This window comes from Scardinius erythrophthalmus, assembly GCF_964197995.2.
Source record: "Scardinius erythrophthalmus genome assembly, chromosome: 4".
Taxonomy (NCBI): Eukaryota; Metazoa; Chordata; class Actinopteri; order Cypriniformes; family Leuciscidae; genus Scardinius; species Scardinius erythrophthalmus.
The window spans coordinates 56,281,366-56,305,269 of NC_138224.1; the positions used below are offsets into that span (position 1 = coordinate 56,281,366).

Here is a 23,904-nt window from a genome sequence, read left to right on the forward strand (position 1 = left end):
TTTGGATAAATATTAGGTACACAAGATAGGCATTCATTTTTCTCAAGAAAAAAAAACTCACCTAATGCTGTAAACATATAGAGAGCCCTATCAGATATAAATATAATGCGTTTTTTATCATAATAAAAACTTTATTTAACTTTATTTAAAAATATAATAAATATGTAATATAGTACACATATTTAGCTAAATACTCTCTATAGCCTAGCTCTTTTTTTTCTAGCCAACTAACTGCTATAGCCTATATTATGGTCATCAAATGGCTTTCCTGAGGTAAATGTTATGTGACATAATTGTTCTCCAGCTGTTTTACTGACCCTTTCCGCGGTTGAAAAACACTGATTGATCGATATTATGTATGATGAATATACATTTTGGTAAGTTGTACTGTTTCTTTTAACATTGTTCATTCGTGTTTATTTACTATTAGCTAGTAGATCGGTTCACGTGCCACTAGGGATCTGTCACGTCACATTTACAAGCGGCAAAACGCTATTTATTGTTTGAATTTCGTAATAAAATTGACAGAATCTGAGAGCTGAGATTTTTTTCTATCATAAGTAACCTGCTCTGTCAAGTCTGTCGGTCTCCGTGTCCTCTTTGGTTCACGATTTTTCTGTGCGTGAGAAAATGGATGTGTGGCGTGAGAGCGTGTGAAAAGTGAAAAGTGTCAATTGCGTGAGTCTCACGGTGAATGCGTGAGAGTTGGCAGCTCTGTGTCAGGGTGGTCGTCTACGATAACGGGAGGTCCTCCAGTAGGTGCTCGTGCTTCCATGGCGGTTTCAGTTGTGCTTCCTCCTTCTTTGGCATGGCAACAAACAACCATTACGCTGAAATAGAGCGCGCGCCGTGCGGAGCGTGCGTAATGCAATCTAGGAGCAGTGATTCGCCAAACCTCCCTTATTGCAGTCGCACACATTTCTTCTGATTTTATTTTGTAGTAACGAGTAACGAAGATGCTTAGTGGAAATATATCGGAGTAAAAGTATACATTTTATCTAGGAAATGTAGTGGAGTAAAAGTGAAAGTTGAAATAAATTTAAATAGCGAAGTAAAGTACAGATACGTGAAATTTCTACTTAAGTACAGTAACGAAGTATTTGTACTCCGTTACATTACAACACTGACACACACACACACACACACACACACACACACACACACACACACCACTGGCTCACCCGCTACAAATCTTGTCATAATTTAGGCCGTGGTTATGAAATTACAGATAAGACTGGTTATATATATGAGTTATGTAAGGCTTTTAAAAGTGTTATTCCACATCAAACAGTTGTTTTGATTTGAATTCAATTTTACCCATCATTTAAAGTCAACTTCACGTTATCAGGTCCATTTTTAATCTTTGTTTTTATATAGTCAATTTCAGCTTATCAGCGTATATATTGTTTTATATTTATTGATGCATATTTTGTTTACTCATTTACTCATTATTGTCAGTATCAGTGTGAATAAATGAACAGTATTTGCTCGCACTAACATAACACAGGCGCTAGAATCAGCGTGTTTAGCGTCAACAAATTGACAGTAAAGAAAACAACAGATTAAACATAAAAAAAGAAAGCAATTGTGTATTTTTAATAAAATCATACAATTATTTTAAAATGGAAAGTTACACTTCATTCTGTTGTCTATATTCGGTTGTGTGTGTTTGGGTGCAGTCTCTCAGTTCTCAGTTCATAAAAATTTCATCATAGTCTCCGTCTCCTGCCTTTGCTCCTCGTTTCACAGAATGACTGACTGAGGATAACATACACAAGAGCAACAGACTAACAGCTGCGAACAATCAAGTCTAATCACGGGGAAACCTTCAGAGAACTACACACACACAACAGGAACAGCAGAACATAAGAGTCCAGGACAGAGTTAAAGTAGGAGAAATATCCTGACCGATTATCATAACCATTATATATGCTACCACTTTATAATCAGGTTCATCAGTTAACATTAGTTATACCATGGGCTGTTTAAATACTCGATTCTGATTGGCTGGAAGGTGTGCAGTAAAACCGTTTAATGCACAGGTAGTTCCAGTCAGTTTGATTACAGTTCGAAATTAATCCGCTACATTGGTAACCATAGTAACACAGATACACTTGCAAGCAGAGTGAGAGACGCATATGAAAACGTTTAGGTAGGCTAAATGGATGATTTTTGAATATCGTTTAATTTGTATCAGTGTTGCCTGTCATTCATAAATAATTGTAATAAATCCATTAAAGAATCATTCGTCACTCCGCTTCGCGTCGGGTGGTTCTTCGCCTCTACGTCGTGCATTAAAATCCTTTAATGCATGGCTAGCCGTGGATTATCCCTTACTTAACTAACTTAGTTAAGATGACCTGAGAGTGAGCAATACTTCTACAGCATTAATTAATCTTAATATATTAGTAAATGTTGAAATTAATATTATCAAAATGAAAGGTTGTATTTGTTAACATTAGTTAATGCACTGTGAATTGCACTGGATTATTACTAACATTAACAAAGATTGTTAAATACTGTAACCAATGTATTGCTCATTGTTAGTTCATGCTAGTTAAAGGGTTACTTCAGGATTTAGCATTAAGCTTTGTATCAGTAGAAAACCTGTAGTATTTTCGAATTACCATGCTTTCCTCCCTCATATCCCCCTTGAGACAAGAGATTTATGTTTTTTTTTTGTCTGGAAAAAATCCTCCGATGACGCAAAAAATCGTCATTTTGCGTCATCGGAGGATTTTTTGGCCAGAGGCTAAAGACTACAGCCAGTAGGAGGCACTGTCCCGCATGTGTTCAACCCGCCCATAGGGGGATCTCACTCACAGAATGTACAAGCAGTGTCAGCCGTCTTTATTTGAAAGCTAAGCTATCGAGTTCTTATTCAGCAGGACGAGGCTGAGGGCCGCGGGAGAACGGCGCGAGGCCGGTGGCATGATCGGTTGATGTGCGTTTTACCATTGCTAAGAAAATACCCGCTCCTCCGTGAGAGATGCGAGACCAGTGCCTCACAGGCGCTCATCAGTAATGACGCCACCGGCCTCGCGTCGTTCTCCCGCGGCCCTCAGCCTCGTCCTGCTCGCCACAGTAAACATGAGGAATGGCGACTGTAGAACGCAAAAGCCGAATCTCGGACTTTTTAAAATCCGGAAATCCCGGATTTTGTGCGATCTCAAAAACCCAGGCAGACTCACGGAGACTAGTAACTTAGCTTAGCTTTATTGTTTACAACTGCGCTCTATTACCGGTAGGCGTGGCTTGGGAGTGGCCTCGTAGAGCAGCGAAGCAAGTGCATTCTGGGAGTTGTTGTCTTTCATCCACATGAGCCAAAAATACATTTTCTGGCTTTTCTCAGTCTAGAAAGCTCCAAATTCAAAAATAATTTCACATTTCTTCTACATAAATGACCTAATTTAAATACACATTCATCTTCCCAGAGGTGAAGTATCTCTTTAATACATCAATGTTAACTAATGAACCTTATTGTAAAGTATTACCATATATATGTGTGTGTGTGTGTGTGTGTGTGTGTGTGTGTGTGTGTGTGTGTGTGTGTGTGTTTTAAATGCATTCATTGATTTAATTAACTTTACTTTTTTTTCTTGTTCATGCAGAATGAATAACTAGAATCAATGAAAGTAAAATTACATCTTCCCAAAACAGCAGTTTGATACTTTCATTTGTGACGCATGGCGTATTCATATTCAGCTCGTTCAAAATATAATTAAAGTCAATTTTAGATGTATGATTTTCTAACAGGCCGTTCAGCAAAATAATACAGTTGTGTTTAGAAGATGAAGACCATTTAAACTAATGTATTTTACTAAGTATTGTAAGTATAATAAAAATGAATGCTGAGCATCTGAAGACCAAGTCAAATGTTTTAGATTATAGTCGTAGTAATTGTAGATAAAGGGTCAAAGTTTCACTTGAACATCATATATTTCTTTACATCACTTTGCTCTATTGAACAGGACTCTTGGATCAAATTCTTTTTCTCTTGTTGCAGGTGTGTGTGTTTTCCAGTCTTCTGGAAGCACTCCTCCTCTGGACACCTTACTGATGATCTCTGCCTTCTTCCTGACCTCCATTAAAGCCTTAATGCGATCTTGAAATCCAGGCTTGGCTTCTTGTTTCTCAGACTCAATCATCAGATCAATGTAGTCAGGAGTGGACAGAGGATTGGGCTTGAGGGCGATTTCCTCCAGACGCTCCAAAGACTTTTGAGATCTTTCAATCAGTCTGGCCACAATATCCTGGACATCCTCAAACTCCATTTCAAGCTCTGCAAAGATCTTTTCTTTTGACATGACCTGTCCATGTGCAGCCTCATATCGCCTTTTTATATCCTGATAGGTTCCCTTTCTCTTTTCTTTGACATAAGTCCATGTGTATTTCTGATTAAAGTGCACATTCCAGGCACACTTTCCAGGACACACCGTACACACTCCAGCTTTCATGACACTGCACTTATATTTATCACTGTCATTTGCAATTGGGCATTTGTCATTACATGTGATGTGACACATCTGGCAGTTGGTTGAGTAGTAGCCAGTGTTGTTTACGATCTGTTTTGGGACAGTTACATCTATTTCATATTCATAATCCTTGTTTGCATCCATTTCTGCCTTGTGTTGCTCCAGAGCAGCTCTTGTCTTCTTGAGTTCATCCAGTTTCCTCAGACCAGCAGTGATTTGGGGCCATTGGAGGCCTTCCACAAGCACTTCAAGATGCTGTCGCTCTTTCAGGACTTTCCGTGTCAGAGACAAGCTCTGGGTTTGCATCATTCTAAGGTATGTGAAGAACTTTCTCATGCTAGAAAATCCCAGCTTCCAGAACATTTGGTCAAAGTTGTCACAGTCAGACTCCTCATCGTCTGCAGATGTGTTATTGGTAGCAAACAGAGCGGAGTTGTTGAACTTGAAGTGAAGTGGCTCTCCAGACTCATTGTGTGAACAGGGAACCTCAGAGGCTTTGATGGCCTCGAGAACAGGAGGTTTTTTCCCATCTGCAAAGGTGATCAGCATAAGAATGTTTTCAGCAATATCCTTCCCCAATATGGAAAGAATGGAGTCAAAGACGTATTTCTGTGTGTGCGTCAGACGGGCAAGTGAAGCCTGGACTACAAAACACACGGCATCAATGCGGTCGATCCCTCCTGGATTAGAAAAGAACTCCTGAATCTGCTTTGTGATTTTCTGGTCATGTGAAATTCCTCTGGTGTCACCGAAGCCTGGTGTGTCCACAATGGTCAGAGAATATGGGACCCGGAAACCATCCATGTGATTGATCTGATATGCCGTGATCTGCGAAGTCTGACTTTCAGCCTGGCATTTCTGCTTCCCTTCATCTATCAGCACAAACCGGAAGTCATCTTCCCATTGCACTCCCAGGATGTAGTTGATCATGCTGTTAATCAGAGTGGATTTTCCTGAACCCGTGGCTCCGATCATCATGACGGTCTTGTTCTCTTTAGTGATGTTTCTCCCAAACGATCTTCTTCTGCAGAATCCATCACGGTTTTGCCACGCTTCAGACAGGTGGAGTTTAAACATGGGCAGGTTTTCATTGCTTTTACAAGATATTTTTCTGCTCCAGCTGTTCTTGATATCATGTGCAACCCTTCCATCGCTGTGGTCTTTTCTGCTGCTTGCTTAAAGAAAAACAATACAATAGTGTGAACATCCAGTCATCAATACAGTATAATTACTCAGTGTTCACACTGTGAAGGCTGTACTGTATTTAGACTGAATCTGATGTCTTGTGTGAACAGCCTAATCTTTACACATGCTGTCATGACATGTTTCAAATGCATGTTATACAGTTTGGATAATTAGCTGTTTTCCAAAAAATGCCAGACATTTTTAATTTCGAGATAATCTAAATCTTGAAGAGAAAATAAACAGATAATGCTAAATAATAAAAAGCTAGTAGGTGATTTTCTGGCTCCTTGCAGACCTTGATAATCCTATTACAATACAACTACAAACGTCCTAAGGGAATCCTACAGGAACACCTGAGTTTTATGGAGATGGTCGTGGCTGAAGGGACACACTGCCCCAATACTGTTCACAGGGTTCGTACAGATTCTGTCAAATGATTCCAGGAATTTAAGCACTACTTTTTAGGATTTCAATCAGCACTTATCAAACAATGTCTTTATTTTATTTAATTGTTTTACTCAAATTACAGATATATGGTATCTAATGTTTCACGTCATAGAGATCAATCCATTGACCAGCGCTGTCAGGCATGGGAAATCACCGTAACCATTGAAAGGATATTGAAACAGATTTTTTTCCTATGAATATACGATTGACCTGAAGAATGAAAGTTGTATTATACTTATCATGTACTTAATATCATGCTCATAGCCATGCGAAATAGCTCTATATCTCAGACGGGCTGCAGCGTTAATTTAGTGTGAAACGATTGTAATTTTTCAACAACAACATTTTTTAATTAGGGATGCGCCGATACCACTTTTTGCAGAACAAGTCCGATACCGATAGTTTCATTTTTGGTACTCGCCGATACCGATTACCGTAACCAATCCCTGAATTTTCACTGCATTTGTCATTTTTAACAAATTAAATTTAAATTTGTCATTAATTTAATTTTTAAATGTATTAGTAGACAAACCAAAGGAATATAAATCATATTAGTTGGCTTAATTTGTTCATCAAATATATATTTCCTTCAGTTATTCTCATGCTTAATTAAGCCTTCTAAAATGCATTGTATGAGCTTCTGTTACTGTCACTGTTCATTATTGCTCTATCATATTTGATCTTTCATTTAATAGCACAGCACATATTTAGAGCAGCTCCAGCAGGGCTCAGTGCAGAGGATCGGGTCAGCGGTTCTGATGATTAGATACCAGTGAAATATAAATTATTTAATCCAATTTTGATCCAACAAAAACTACCAGCCTAATTAATGTGAATTTAAAACATTATTAAAGACAAGTAAGCAGTCAGTAACAAAATAAGAACAAATAATCGAATTACAAATAGGACAAATCAATACAATAGAACAAAGAAAGGCTACAAATGAAATTAACAGTGTTTAGAGTTATTCGGGTAGATCTAACAGGTACAGAAATTTGAATAAAGCAATCAATTGTGAAAAAATTGCATATTCATTACTGTATAAATTAAACATAGATGGATATTTTTGTAAAGTTGAAAAGGGTAGCCTATTGAGTCAAGAGCAGTGCTAGTGAGTGATTTATTTGTCTTTTGTTTGATGAACATTGAAACACAGCAGCAGGTTTATTAGACTGCTGTCCCTTTAAGACCGAACGCACCGACCCCATCTGAACATGACTACGGTAGCTTGAGATATAACCAACTTTGTTTACTGGGATACTCGCTAAGACAGACTTTTTTACATAATTTTGTGTGAATTCGTCCGTACAAGCGCAAGATGTGAAAGATAATTAAATTCAGTATTCACGCGCTGTCTGAGACGCTGGTTTTCGGGGCGCGCGCTTCGGATGTTTGAGTTCATTAAACTTCTTGACCTGCAAATGTTCTGTAATAATGTAGGGAACCACTCGTTATACATAAATCAGGTAACAGGTCATGTTTTACTTTACTTACCTATACGATTTAGTTTTAATCCAAATAACACGTGCTGAGTGAACGATCAGCAATCAAAAGCATTCAACAGAAGTGCGCTCTCTCTCTCTCTCGTCAGTTAACGTTAATAAGCTACATGCCTCGTTTTATTTTCTTTGCCATTGACATCCGACTGAACTACAAACTTTCTACTGATGTCTGTTTAAAGGGGTGTGCTCGACCAGCTCGCTCGTCTGTGCCGATGCGCGCTCAATCCACCGCACGTTTTCCTCTTATCAGCTCGCGTTACTATACACACGCTGCCTGGTAGGCCTATCGGTTGTTGGTATCGGAGCATTTTTACAAGTTCATGAGCTCGGTATCAGTGCTTTTACAGATGTACAACAGACGTAATAAAAATTAATAAACACATAAAATACATATTTATGACAGTAATATTGATGAAGATAATATTAGTAAAAAATAATATTTTGACGATGAGGAATAAGTGATAATATAGTCTTATATGATAATTTAATAATACTAATAGTAGTAGCAATAATAACAGCAATTAGACTTTTCATCAGGAATGAGGGGGAGGCTGGATGACAAGGAAGAGGAATAATGATAATAATAATAATAAAAATAATATTAAAAATAACACTAACAATAGTAAGGCTATACTAATATGGTATTAAAAGGCTGCCTCTGATCCCTCCTTGGCCACGGCATAAGCCAGACCCCCCCCCCCCATCCCCCCCCCCCCCCGTCTACGCCACACTACAGTGGTCCACCAAGAAGAGGAGCTGCGCACCCCACCCCCCCAAGAACACTCCCAGCCTCCGGCCGCCAAACACATGCCATGCTTATCCTAAATTATATATAATTAATATAATTATTATTATTATTATTATTATTTTTCGTGATGGGCATATATGTATGTTTGCTAGTGTGTTGCAATAAAAAAGTGAGACATGCAGCGTGGAACCAGCTCTGTGCAAAGCCCAGGTCAACACGCCCATGCCACACTTGTCCGGCGTATGTGATTTAATATATATATACCTTACCACTTGTTTTATTAATGACACCCCTGGTAGAAAAAGATCAAAAAAGGCTGTAAAAAAGAAATCTGCATTGTTCATCCTTTTGATCTTTCATTTAAAAAATTCGCAAAAATCTAACCTTCTTATTGAAGTAAAAGAATTGAAAGTGGGGGGGAAATCACATTATAAAATAAATGCTTTTCTCCAAAACACGCTGGCCACAATTATTGGCACCCTGTTATTAAATACTTTTTGCAACCTCCTTTTTACAAGATAACAGAGAGTCTTCTCCTATAATGCCTGATGAGTTTGGAGAACACCTGACCAGAGATCAGAGACCATTCCTCCATACAGGATCTCTCCAGATCCTTCAGATTCACAAGCTCATGTTGGCGCTGCTTCTCTTCAGTTCACCCCACTCATCTCCTATAGGGTTCAGTTTAGGGGACTGGGATGGTCAGGGTAGAAGCTTCATTTTGTGCTCAGTGACCCATTTTGTGTTGATTTTGATGTTTGTTTTGGATCGTTGTCCTGATGGAAGATCCAACCACGGCCCATTATAAGATTTCTAGCAGAGGCCGTCAGGTTTAGATTTTTTATCTGTTAAAATTTGCTAGAATCCATAATACCATGTATCTGAATAAGAAGTCCAGGACCTCCAGCAGAAAAATAGGCCCACAACATATAAGATCCAGCAGTAAATTTAATTGTAGGCATGGGGTACTCTTCATCCCTGTTTGCACCAAACACATCTGGTGGGTTTGCTGCCAAAAAGCCCTATTTTTGTTTCATCTGACCATAGAATATTTTGAAGTTCCAGTCGTGTCTGACCACTGAATATTCTGGAGTGTGTTTTTGGAGGAGCGAGGAGGATTTTTCTTGAAACCCTCCCAAACATCTCAAACTTTGGCCACTCAAACTCTCCTCCTCACCGTGCATTAAGACAATATAGACACACGTCCTCTTCCTGGCAGATTCGTAACATCTTTAGTTGATTATAACTTCTTAATTATTGCCCTGATGGTCAAAATGGGGATTTTCAATTCTTTAGCTATTGTCTTACAGCCACTTTCTATTTTGTGATGGTCAACAATCTTTTGCTGCGCATCAGAACTGTATTCTTTAGTTTTACTCATTGTGATGGATGATTAAGGGAATTTGGCCTTTGTGTTTCCTCATATTTAAACTCCTGTGAAACAAGAAGTCATAGTTGGACAATTTCATGTTCCTAGTCACCCTGGTGTGCTAATAAAGGTAAATATTAATGGGAATATACTTCAGAGATATTTTACTCGTAAAAATTCTAGGGGTGCCAATAATTGTGGCCAGCGTGTTTTGGAGAAAAACATTTATTTCATAATGTGATTTACCCCCCACTTTCAATTCTTTTACTTCAATGAAAGGTTAGATTTATGCAAATGTTTTGAATGAAAGATCAAAAGAATAAACAATGCAGATTTATTTTTTTACAGCCATTTTTGATCATATTTACCAGGGGTGCCATTAATTCTGACCACCACTGTAGCATAAATAATTTAGCTTAAATATTTAAATTATACTGCAGAACATATACAACTAAACAGTATCAAACTAGCTTCAACATGACTTGACATGGACTTGGGCAGCAATTTACACGAAAATTTCATTATTATTCAAATGACAGTAACTGAATACACAGAATATTAAAGTTTGAACAGCATATAAATTAAAACAGATAACTTACGTCTTAATCACTCACAGAAACAACACACATGCAGCAGTCCATTTTGTCCAAGAAAACAAGTCAGTCTCTCCACCTGTGTATACAGACTCTGACACTGGTTCAGAAATGCCCTGACTTGTCCATGCCCGTTCAAGCACCAACAAAGTCACATACATAAAGATTCCTCCAGGGGGCGTTGTTGGGCTTTTGTTACGGTGTATTTTATGGTTCTATTGTCAACTATTGTTCTATAGGAGAAAACGCCTTTTGTGTCTCACGGCAAACAAACTAAATATTACAAAATGGTTAAACGATTAAAGAAATGTTATTCATTTTACGTTTTTAAAGTGTAGTCTTGTTTAACATCATATAATAATCCTCTGAAATGAGTTTGCAGCAGAAGTCACAAACAGCGAAATGTTATTATTTCTTATTAAGTAAATGAGTAAACTGCAATTAATAAATGAGACTGAAAACGTAATTGATAAGACAATTAAATGCAATAGAGTCAAAACATTAATGCCACTATTTTAATATTCATAAATAGGAATACGTACAAATTTGTATATCAGTTGTTAATACGTAAATATTCTACGCTTTAGTGCTATAAATACGTCAGTATTATACATTTCTCTGTATTAAAACGTAAATAAATGTATGTGTAGTAGTACTACACTTTATGTAAAAATACACACGTATTCTCATGAGATCACGCTGCATTGAAGCTTGAATTTGTTGTCATACGTTAATTTATAGATTTTATTTTCCTGTGGTTAGTTCAATTACTTCCTTTACAATGAACTTCTGTATGCTTTGCATTTATTAATTAATAATGATTATAATTAAAGAATATAAATAATGAGATTTGCATTTGTTAAATATATTTTTAGCGCAATTTTCCACCGGACAAAATTGCGCTTGTTAACTCATGATTTCTGTTCTGTGCGTCTGTGCGCACCAATCTTGCACTTCTATCTCCTCCTCAACCAGACCACCTAGAGACTTCGGGTTTTCGGCATTATGTTAAGGAAGGTCTAATCTTGGGAACGCACAAAAAAAATCCAGGAAAAGATTTACTATCTCTTAGTGTTGTGATCCCATGAGGTGAGAAAATTGCGCTAAAACACTCACCGAGTTTTTATTACTTGTTTATATTAATCAATCATTTCGTCTTCAGGGATGACTGAGGTCTTTCTACAGTGGGCTTAAGAGTCAACAGCTTTTGTGTGTTAAGTTGATTTTTTTTCTGTGTGTGTTTTGTTTATTATTGTTATTGTTTATTCATTTATTTTATTTTTATGTCAGCTATATTTTTAAATGTCCAATTGGTTTTCAAATATGAAATATGGTTGTCAATGCAAACATTAACTGTGTGGTGGGCAGTTATCGGCGTTAACGTGAGACTCTTATCGCGCGATAAAAAAAATATCGCCGTTAATCTATTCTCCAAGTTGGGTTGGTAACTACTCTATACTACACAAGCTATGATGACGCAATCTACCCGCGGCCGCGAGGAACACCCGGCTGCAACGCATCATATTCATCGTCATCTTAAGTAAACACGGCTGAAAGTGAAAGCTGGTGAAAAAGATCCGTCAACATCCATTATTTGGACTTGGTTCGGATTTAAGCCGTCCGACGAGCAGCAGCAAACTATAGACAGAGTGTGTGGGGTCACAGTTCGGTAAGTTAACACACGACTAATCCGTTCTACCACCTCAAATTCAAAACGAAACATGATATCACTGAATACCAGCGCGCGCGTATTATTCCCAATATATCTTAGTGGTGTAGAACAATATCTCTGTCTGCGCCCGATTTTAAGAATCGTTGTTGTGTTTCTTTTTTACGGTGGCCGAGAGAGCTCAACGCGCTGCAAATGAATAAAACACATGCAAACAGAAAAAAACGCATGCAAACAGAAAAAAACACATGCAAATAGAAAAAAAACACCAGCGAATAAGAAAACATCTTCATCAGTTTTACAACTCACGTGCGTCCCAATACTCACAACACAACGCGCTGCAATTACAGAAACGCGCTGCAAAAGTTCACAACAAAACCAAATATAGAAACGCGCTGCAAATAGAACAGAACACAACGGAAATGTTTCCGGGGAACCTAATAAGTGACGGACGGACGGCTCGCAAGCTTTACCAGAGAGACGCGGGCTCTGGCTTTACCTATGCCCTAACGTTACTCTCTTAAAAGGGCAGAGCCCTTGAATTGGGCACTTTGGAGTGAGCGGGGCACTTGTGTGCCATTATGTTGATGAAGGGAGCAACGAAAGACAACGTAATTTCCTCATTATTTTCACCTGGGATGTTCCCATGACAACGCAGCGCGTGTCCATCAGCTGAATAGCTGTTCTTACCGGAAATATAGTATTAATGCTGTTAACATAACTGTTGCAAATAAATATACATTTTATACAACAAAGTTTTTAAAATATGTGTTATATCTTTGTGTGAGTGTCTCAACTTTAAAACTTGCCGTCTCATATTTGGACCTATAGCTACATTCTAACATTTCTCATGAAACTTATGAAAAATTTCAAAATGTGTTCAATGTAACTGATGTATAGATTAATGTCTTTTCCTCGTTCTTTTTCTCTATCTTTTTTATTTATTTATTTATTTTAGTCTTCAGCTCATTGTTCTTTTTAGTATTCTTATGACATTGAACATATCGCAAATACATTTTGTATATTGTATAACGTTACAAAGTTGTATGTCATAAACGTGTCATCTTTGTATGTTTTGCAAAAAAATAATAAAAATAAATAAATAAAAGTAGACAGCTGTAAGCATGTCCTAGCCGTCCGTCCGTCACTTATTGGGTTCCCCGGAAACATTTCCGTTGTGTTCTGTTCTATTTGCAGCGCGTTTCTGTATTTGGTTTTGTTGTGAACTTTTGCAGCGCGTTTCTGTAATTGCAGCGCGTTTCCGTATTTGGTTGTGTTGTGAGTATTGGGACGCACGTGAGTTGTAAACCTGATGAAGATGTTTTCTTATTCGCTGGTGTTTTTTTTTCTATTTGCATGTGTTTTTTTCTGTTTGCATGCGTTTTTTTCTGTTTGCATGCGTTTTTTTCTGTTTGCATGTGTTTTATTCATTTGCAGCGCGTTGAGCTCTCTCGGCCACCGTACTTTTTAACTGAAAAGACATCAGTTAGACAATATTCTCATTTTAAATTTGGGGTTTCATAAGCTCCAAGCCATAATAAACATTAGACCTAAAAGTCTCTGCAGCTAGTGTACTTACATTTTATTTATCTGCAAAATTATGTTGTATACTTACAGTTTTGCACAATATATGTTCTCAAAACTACATACACCCTTTAAAAAAAAAACATTTAGCAGTTGTTTAGCAGGGTCTGTGTAACCTGTTCTGAAATGGTTTTATTATAATATATATCATTATCGCAAGAGGCTGCAATATATATCACAATATAGATTTTAGGCCATATCGTCCATCCCTAATTGATAGCCTATAGTAGTTGATAATAACATAGACCTACCTAATGTTGCCTACGGACGGTAACAGTACAGTAGTAACTAGGGCTGCACGATTTTGAGAAAAAACCTAATTGCGGTTTTTCTGACAAATATTGCGATTGCGGTGCGATTTTCGATTTTTTTGGTTTTATTTATTTTAAAGCTTGAGTAAGCAAACTGTACTTTTTATGTAATTTATGTAATAAATATAACCTTATTGTAAAGTGTTACTGATTAGTTATACACCGATTCAGACGTCTCCTGAGTTCACTGTTGGAAAGATCAGTTGTTTTAACCATTCATTAAAATGAATCGGTTCAAAGGAGTCATTAGTTCGCGAATTGGACGTGTCATGCGCGTTGTGTGATTATCCCAGCAGTTAGGACATGGACATCTAAGATTTCTGTCAACACAGAAAACATTTCATCACTGGATATTTTTTTCGTTTAATTAAAGAGTTTTTTTTTTTTTTTTTTGTCAGTTAAATGTCCGGAACGCTTTTCAGTTCAATTTATTTAGCACAATTCACACCCAGCGATAATTCAGGGGAAAAAAAAAATCTCCGAATGATCCACATGAAACTTTGGTCTTCCGACCTTTTACCACCGTGTCGATTTATTTTGATTAATATGTGCGAGGGAGAGAGAGCAAGACAGCGCTTAGTTTGGAGACGGTGAAGTCTTGTTTACATTTTCGCCTGGCTCCGAAGAGAGAGAGAGAATGCGCGTGCGCGACCGGCTCTCTCTCTCTCTCTGCTCGTTCTTTCAGTTAAACATGCGCCCTGTCACTCACAAGCGCAGCAGTTCATCTACATTACTCACCGATCAAATAAGACTTTGGCGGGACAAAAATTCACTTTGGCGGGCGCTAAAACAAGTTCAATGCAGAAAATTCATGCGTGAATTTAACTTAGTAGGCTACATGACCATGCACTCGCACAAATGCGACCACATAAAATTTTAACTCGCACATTCTCAAAAAATGGTCGCATATGCGACCATTTTGGTCGCAGTCTGGAACCCTGGTGTCGGTGGTGATTTTTAAGATGCTGGTATAGATTGGTAGTGTTTCTTCTGGATCTGGCCACGGCACGTCGACATATTTTAGCACTCTTTTGCTCCACGTCGTTCTTCGCGAATCCAAAATAAGTCCAAACAGCTGAAGTACAAGTGCTCCCCCGCTTCCTCTCCCGTCACCGAAGAAGTGCCTTCGGCCATTTCTGCGCAGTTACAAGCTTTTTCGAGGTACACGTTGTGTGTTAGCTGCTTTGCTGCTGCCAGAAAGCCGGTGCACTGCATACAACCTTGTAACTTTCCATTGCCATTTCTAATTGGCCAGCAAGCCAGGAACGCGAGATTCGACCATTTTGATTGGCTAATAGGTTTGTCACTCAAATGTCAGAGGCGGGGGAAAAAACCTCAGACTCCTGAGGTTAGGTTATTGCGGGAGTTAAAACCTCAATATCGATGCGATAAAGGTTAATCGTGCAGCCCTAGTAGTAACCTTTTACAGTCTATGAGCAGAACAGCTTTCTCAAGCAGTTTGTGATGCATTTTGGAAACAGGAGATGAGCCCCTGGTCTAATGCGCCACCTGGCTTGAGAAACCCGTTCTCAAAGACTTACTTTTATAGTCATTATTTGGGTAGCACACATATTCTGAATGCCTTTGGCAGAATTCAAATGAGCCATTTTAATCTAGATTAAAAAAATTAATCTATGCCCACCTCTAATATATATATATATATATATATATATATATATACACACACATACACACACACACATATACGGTATATATATATATATATATATATATATATATATATATATATATATATATATTAAGATAAAGATTAATGCAAAGAAATGTGCATATGACACTCACCTGAAGACAGTATGGAGCTGATAGTGTCACTGGCTTCACTTACTCCCACTTTACCCACTATCCTGTAGCGGATCAAGTACTGTTTTCCAGACTCCAGTCCAGTCAGAGTAAAGTCTTCATCAGCTGTGTTTATGATAATCCACTGTTCCTCAGCGCCAGAATCTGCTTTCTCCTGCTGGTACTCCACTCTGTACCTCACAGTTTCTCCAGTTGGGGACTTCTGCAGTTTCAGGGTCACGCTGTCCTCCAGGACCTCGATCACTTCTGGTGGAGGAGGCTTCGATATGGGCTGGAACTGTGTGTCTGTCAGCTTCCCTGATTCATACAGATAGATAGAGGAGCCAGGACTGGAGGGATCGGAGATGGCAGAAATAATGAATCGATATCTCTTTTCATCTTTATTAGCCTCTGAAAAACTTCTGAAAAGAGATAAGTTCTTTCTCATCTTTGAGGTGACATCAGGATTGTTGAACCACTTTCTGACAGATGCTAACGTGCTAGAACGCGGTTTCATTCCCACATCTAGCTCTTTAAACCCGTCAGATTCCAGAAACTGCTTCATGGCTGAAAGATACGGGTCTTCATACTTCAGAGATGTGAAGGTCAAGCACACTACAACATCAATATTAAGATTAAAGAGGATGGTGTTGAGACGGTTTGAGTCTACAGTTTTGATTCCTTCCAGCATCTTGGTGTGAGAACTCAAGAGGTTAACTTCAGACTTTGCATGATCTAACCACTGGTTAAGCATGCTAGCATTAAAGGGGGAGCTGTAGTGGATCTTCAGGATGTCTTCCAATGAATTTTGCTCCATCTCTCCTCCTCGTATAGCAGGCAATACCTTGGCCACTTCTTTCAGGAGCACCATTTTGTAAATGTTAAGAGAGCTCTGAAATAAACGGAGCCTATCTTTGATGTCTTCGAAAACATTTACCAGAGTTTTTCTGGAGAAGTCGTTGCATGTCCTCTCTACTTCTCCCAGCCCCTCTATTATATCTTCAGTGTTGGAAACCAGATGTGTGGTGATTTCTCTCTCCAACTGAGCTGCTCTTGTATCCAGTAGAGAAAGAGGATAGAGCCAGACTTTTATTGGAACTGCAATCTGTGGATTCTTCTCCAGTGTAGTGGGGAGCTTCTTGTACACCTCTAGGGCGTCTATGTAAGTGGTGGGACTCTGCTCAAGGCGGACGTCACCATAAAATGTGCAGGAGATGCTCTCAGCCCTATTCTCATGGCCTTCTGTCATTTGTAAATCTCCTTTCCCCTTAATAGAAAATAGAGGAATCTTTTTTACCATGACATCCAGTTCTCCCTCAATCTCCTGTTTTTCTTCCTCTTCTGAAAATGTCCGATCAAACACCATGACGGCCTGAGCTCCGTATAGAACACCAGTGACCACATGAGTTGCAGTTTTCTGGTCAAAGACCTGAGGGTAGGTGATCTGTCCCAGATGGCTCATAGTGAGCTGTTCAAATCTGGTGGTTTCCCTGTAATTCATTGTTACTCTGGACTGTTGGTTTGAGGATTTGGTGTCACGCAGGAACTTGGCAGATCCTCCCACCTCCACCAGCCCTCCTAAGAAGCTGGCCTTCAGGGAAGCACTCACATCCAGGAGACTGGACTTACTGGAGAGCGAGTCGGAGCTACTGAACTTCACATCTGTCATGGGTTGTGGACGGGTGTCCAAATCTTCATTCAGTGACTTCTTATCCCACAGAGTGACACCTGAAATGAGACATGGCTTTAACAGTTCAGTCAAGTCAAGTCGCCTTTATTTATATAGCACTTTTTACAATACAGATTGTTTCAGCTTTACAGTGATAACAGGAAAATAATGCAACAAAGTTTGTTTCTAGAAGAAAATAGCACCATTATCCAGCTTAAGTAAGTTCAGTATATATTGCCGCTCTGGGGAAAAAAGTGATGTCATCGTCCAGCTCAGTTCAGTTCTCATATAATAATGTCAATGCAGGCAGATCAGTAATATTGTTGAATATTAACGTGTGATGTTGCAATGTACTGTTCAAGTCATCATGCCGATTTTGTATCTCTAAGCAAGGGCGCCGTAAAGGGGTGGAAGGTTAGGATGATTCTAAGGGCCCAGGCTGATTTAGGGCCCAGAAGAGCAGACCCCCTTTTTCTTTTCTTATTTCTTTTCTCTTTTTTATACATTAAATGCACAAAATGTGTATTTTGTCCGTTTTGACCATAGATTTAAAATTTATAAAACAAATAATGTATTTACTGTTTCAGTCACACCCCTCCCCCTCACAATGGTTCATTCCACCTGCGCTGTCCGAGCTACGATCGCTGTGTAGCGTCTCTTGCTTATTGCACTTGTTATGATGCAGCGCAGACAGTGACACACGCAGGCATGTCACATCAAAAGTCAGGGCATCAAAAACGGAAAGAAAAGAAGGAAAGAGAAGACAGAGAATGTCGGAGTCGACAGTATTGGCGCTTTTCCACTTTCATGGTACGGTACGGCTCGGTTCAGTACGGCACGCTTTGGCGCTTTTCCACTGCATGGTTCGGTACGGCTCGGTTCAGTACGGCACGCTTTGGCGCTTTTCCACTGCATGGTTCGGTACGGCTCGGTTCAGTACGGCACGCTTTGGCGCTTTTCCACTGCATGGTTCGGTACGGCTCGGTTCAGTACGGCACGCTTTGGCGCTTTTCCACTGCATGGTTCGGTACGGCTCGGTTCAGTACGGCACGCTTTGGCGCTTTTCCACTGCATGGTTCGGTACGGCTCGGTTCAGTACGGCACGCTTTGGCGCTTTTCCACTGCATGGTTCGGTACGGCTCGGTTCAGTACGGCACGCTTTGGCGCTTTTCCACTGCATGGTTCGGTACGGCTCGGTTCAGTACGGCACGCTTTGGCGCTTTTCCACTGCATGGTTCGGTACGGCTCGGTTCAGTACGGCACGCTTTGGCGCTTTTCCACTGCATGGTTCGGTACGGCTCGGTTCAGTACGGCACGCTTTGGCGCTTTTCCACTGCATGGTTCGGTACGGCTCGCTTCGGCTCGCTTTAAATGGTACCACCTCTGTTGAGGTTCCAAGTGTAGCGTACCGGTACTAAAATGTGACGTGAAAACACTGCAGATCACTGATTGGTCAGACAGAATCATCTCTACCAGCGTCATTGTATTTACGACACGAGACACTAAACACGCTAGATTTAAATAGCCAGTAGACAACAGCCTACGCTGTAGCGCCTGTTTTAAAGTATTTGCTTCAAAAAAAGAGTATAAACTTCAAAAAAGAAATAGCTGAATCATGGTCAGTGGGCGAGGTGCAGACGTTCCTCTCGTTGGTTTTGGCAACACGGAATGAAAAATTCGCATTTAATATGATGATGTCATGGCAGTAGAGACGGCAACTATAACAATCAGTCCCACCCACTTTGAAGCGGTACTAACTGCAGTGGAAAAGTCAAGTCAAGTCAAGTCAAGTTTATTTATATAGCGCTTTTCACAACACAGGTTGTATCAAAGCAGCTTCACAGTAATAAATTAGAGCAATACATCAATGTTTGTTTCTAGTGGAACGTCTACGTTCGGTAATGCTGATCAATAGTATCGTTGATTGATTAATTCAATTAAATATCCCCAAATATCCCCAACTGAGCAAGCCAAAGGCAACAGTGGCAAGGAACCGAAAAACTCCATCAGGTGACCTAATGGAGAAAAAAAAAACCTTGGGAGAACCCGGGCTCAGTCGGGGGCCAGTTCTCCTCTGGCGTTTATGAACTAGAGGTCGGATTTAACTGTAGGATTAAAAGTATTATATGAATGCCTGGCTGAAGAGATGCGTCTTTAATCTAGTTTTAAACTGGGAGAGTGAGTCTGAGCAACGAACAGTATCCGGAAGACTATTCCAGAGTTTTGGTGCTAAATGTGAAAATGCTCTCCCTCCTTTGGTGGATCTGGATATCCTAGGTATGACCAAAAGCCTCGAATTTAGTGATCTTAAAGAGCGCGATGGATTATAGGGCGATAGAAGATCGGTTAAATAGACTGGAGCTAAGCCGTTTAGGGCTCTATAAGTCAGTAGCAATACCTTGTAATTAATACGGGACTTTATAGGTAACCAATGTAGGGATGATAAAATCGGTGTTATATGATCATATTTTCTTGATCTAGTTAGAACTCTAGCGGCGGCATTTTGGACTAACTGTAGCTTGTTTATTAAGGATGCAGGACAACCGGCTAATAACGCATTACAGTAATCTAGTCTCGAGGTCATGAATGCATGAACTAACTTTTCTGCGTCAGAAACTGATAGCATATTACGTAGCTTAGCAATGTTTCTAAGGTGGAAAAAGGCTGTTCTTGTAACATATGAAATATGATTTTCAAAAGACAGGTTGCAGTCTAATATAACACCCAGGTCTTTTACTGTAGAGGATGAAGTAACAGGACATCCTACTATGTTAAAGTTGTATTGTGAGAGGTTTTGTGGGTGGTTTTTTGAACCGATAAGTAGTACCTCTGTCTTGTCTGGATTTAATAAAAGAAAATTATGCGTCATCCAATCTTTTATATCTTTAACACACTCTGTCAATTTGGATAATTTAGCGTTTTCATCTGGCCGTGATGAAATATAGATTTGAGTGTCATCAGCATAACAATGGAAACTAATTCCATGTTTCCTTATAATATTTCCAAGTGGCAGCATATATATTGAGAATAATAGAGGGCCTAACACAGATCCCTGCGGCACTCCATAGTTTACTGGAGTTATGATAGATTTTTCTCCATTTAAATAAACAAAATGGTAGCGGTCAGATAAATACGATCTAAACCAGCTTAATGCTTGTCCTTGAACACCAGTATAATTTTGTAGTCGATCTAAGAGTATTGTATGATCTATAGTATCGAACGCAGCACTAAGATCAAGTAAAACTAATATTGAGATACAGCCTTGGTCAGAAGCTAAAAGTAAATCATTTGTGATTTTAACGAGCGCAGTTTCAGTGCTATGATGCGGCCTGAATCCAGACTGAAACTTTTCATAGGTGTCATTTTCTTGTAAGAAAGAGCCCAGTTGAGCGGACACAACTTTTTCTAGTATTTTAGACATAAAAGGTAGATTTGAAATGGGTCTATAATTTACTAGATTATTCGGATCTAATTGTGGTTTCTTAATGAGAGGTTTTATAAAAGCAACCGAGCTAAAGTGAACCGAACCGTGCTGTACCGAGTCGAGTCGTACCACGCAGTGGAAAAGCGAAGCGAGCCGAACCGTTCCGCGCCGAGCCGAACCGTTCCGCGCCGAGTCGAACCGTACCGAGCCGTACCATGCAGTGGAAAAGCGCCATTAGTCACACAGTTTTTCAAAAAGAAAGGTAGCTTGCCCTATTCCTGTATTCCAAAACTTTCAGAGTTACTTATTTTTGTTGCTACATGACCTGCTTTTATCTAGCTAGCTTAGTAAAATAATTACTGAATTATGATTTACATCCAACAATAATAACATCTCTGCTGTGCTGTCTCCGGGTTATCATGTCTCGTAGACACAGATTCAGCGGCTGCTGCACACCCACGTCCCCCTCCCTGTCTCAGCCGAACAAGGTGAGCCTGAGCGCGAAACTTCACGAAGATTGAAGCCTCTAAACACGTCTTATCTACTGTGTGTTCGCTACATAATGATAACTTTACAAAACAAAAAGTAATCTACACGCTTCAAAAATTACAAAATCAGTTTGCCGTGTGTGTTGTGTGTTCTGTGAAGTGACAGTGCTGCTGCTACTTGACGTTCTTAATATGAATAAAATGCCCCAGAAAAAATACTATAAAATTGAATAAAACATGTGTCTGTAGTAACCATTGGCTATAAGGAGTTTACAAAATAGATATTTTAATATTTTATATTAAGAAAACTAAATAGGCCAATAAAAATAATATGGTTATTACGTGTGTGTGTGTGTGTTTGACTTATACAGACGCAGAGTCAGCTTTATTGTCTGCACCTCGTCCTCCTACTAATGATGGACCACATAATCAATGATTTAAAAGTACCAGGTTTGCCACAACAGCTGAGATCTTGGATCAGTTTTCTGTAGTTGTAAAAATGGGTCAGTTGCGTGATGATCAAATCCATTCTGTATGCCAGCCATTGATTTCAAAATACAACACTGATCTGACTTGTGAATTTGAAGATGAAGTCAGACACCTCAACTCTGTATATAGGGCCACTTTCCCAGGGTGTCTGTAACCAATTGATCTGCTCAACAGCATTTACAAGATGCAGCTGCAGAGTATTTTTGGGCAGGTCTGCATAGTTTTGCAAATATTTTGCACACTGCCTGTGACCGTTGCTGGTGGCGAGAGAGCATTCAGTAAGCTGAAACTGATCAAAAATTATCTGAGGTCTGCCATGTTGCAGGATAGACTTTGTCACCTTGCCATACTATCCATTGAAAGCATTAAAACTGTCAAGAAGGCTGAACTTTGATGATTTAATACATGATTTTGCCAGCAGAAAGGCACGCCGCTGGGCCATTGTAAAGTGATGTTGAACATAACCTTTGTTAGACCTGGATAACAAACAGTTGATGTCTGGTTCAGTACTTGTTTAGTCCTGGACTGGTTTAGGCCTGGCATTACTCCTGGTGTGTCTTGATTTTGAGCCCTTTTGGCCTAGCTAGTTTTATTCCTGGACTGATTTAATTATGGGTTAGTTCTATCTGATGTTTCCTGATTGAGCAGTTTGACCCAGCTAAAGCTTGTTCATCTAAAGTATATGTCAACATGTGTACATTATGTTCTGTTGTGCTTGCAATTGCAATTGCGATAATAAATGTTCTCCCTTTTATGTAAACAAGTACATATTTCTATATTTTTTTCTTGTTTTTGTAGGCTTTGTACTCATCTTTAGACATTTTAACTATGCAATGTGCTAAGTATATTTTTAGCGCAATTTTCCACCGGACAAACTGCGCTTGTTAACTCATGATTTCTGTTCTGTGCGTCTGTGCGCACCAATCTTGCACTTCTATCTACTCCTCAACCAGACCACCTAGAGACTTCGGGTTTTCGGCATTATGTTAAGGAAGGTCTAATCTCGGGAACGCACAAAAAAAATCCAGGAAAAGATTTACTATCTCTTAGTGTTGTGATCCCATGAGGTGAGAAAATTGCGCTAAAACACTCACCGAGTTTTTATTACTTTTTTAAAGTATACAGGGCATGTTTATTGGGTTAAATGTTATCTATACAAAATGTAGGGGGCCCAGAAATGTCTCTAAGACTACTAATTTAATAGTTGAGTCCTTTCTCTTAAATCTCTAAATTACCACATTGTTGATTCACATTTGGGTGAAAAGAGTAATAAGTATTTTAGTAGGTACTGTACACACCTGGAATGAAGGTATCCTTGCGGCAGTCATACAGCATACCAGGATACAGAGGTCTTCCTAGAGCTGCCACTTCAATGGTCTGAGATCCCATGGCTGCAGGAAATAACAATGAACAATGGGGATATTTATACATTTGAAGATTATTAATTATCATTCTAAAATTATTTTTACTTGTTACTAATTTCATTAGTTTACTAATTGTTTTAACGTTCCTTAAAATTCAATTTAATCCAGTGTTTAAAAATTCTAAAACACATTAAGGCATAAATCCTTCCGGCTACGTTTAGCCTACATGCAACCAAATAATCCGTTAGTAATGGGATTGACGGCTCAATCTGACTGAAAAGCCTTCATATACACACCTAATCGATCCGATTGAACTCGATCCAAATGAAATTTCGATCGGATTGAAAGGGGAGGTTTATTCCCTTTCTAATTTATCGAGAGAACATGCAACACGCAATCGTACTAAAAACCGAAACTGAAAGGACTGTGCATCTGCAATGACGTAAATGGCGAAATGACGCGCTGAACGAGCTGATGTTGTTGTTAAATTTATATTAAAATTTAGTTATACTAAAATATCACTATCGTCTGTGAAGTGTAGCAGAACAACATCTCACCTGTCCTTGTTTCAGACTCATCCACAGACGCTTTGGCCGCGGAATGAGGTGTTTTACTGTTTGAAAAATATAAGCAGCACAGTATAATGATTCATGTGCTCGTCATCTCCTCATGACCAGAAATAGATATGAAGTCTGCTCTTTAAAACAAAGAAAAGAAGCAATGTATGAGAATTTAATGTGCAAACAGCAGGAAACTCTTTAGAGACATTTGTGTTCCTAATGCATTT

General features: G+C 39.1%; 1 protein-coding gene across 1 annotated transcript; it reads right to left on the minus strand.

The window, feature by feature from the left end:
* Positions 1–3,194: 3,194 nt before the first annotated feature.
* Positions 3,195–23,540, minus strand: LOC308689387 (uncharacterized protein). Its single transcript, XM_081363036.1, has 4 exons — positions 23,414–23,540; positions 23,052–23,144; positions 15,687–17,411; positions 3,195–5,650 (listed from the first exon to the last, which is right to left on the minus strand). Exons 2-4 carry the CDS (start codon positions 23,140–23,142, stop codon positions 3,951–3,953), a joined length of 3,516 nt encoding a protein of 1,171 aa, XP_081219162.1. The 5' UTR covers positions 23,143–23,144; positions 23,414–23,540; the 3' UTR covers positions 3,195–3,950.
* Between the last annotated feature and the right edge of the window lie 364 nt (positions 23,541–23,904).

What these genes read in the sequence shown, in the direction of transcription:
- LOC308689387 (XM_081363036.1), bottom strand. Translation starts at nt 23,142, where the DNA reads ATGGGATCTCAGACCATTGAAGTGGCAGCTCTAGGAAGACCTCTGTAT. An exon ending in CAAGGATACCTTCATTCCAG is followed by an intron (nt 17,412 to 23,051) that starts GTGTGTACAGTA and finishes GTCTCATTTCAG; the next exon opens with GTGTCACTCTGTGGGATAAG. An exon ending in CAGCTCCATACTGTCTTCAG is followed by an intron (nt 5,651 to 15,686) that starts GTGAGTGTCATA and finishes TTTTTCTTTAAG; the next exon opens with CAAGCAGCAGAAAAGACCAC.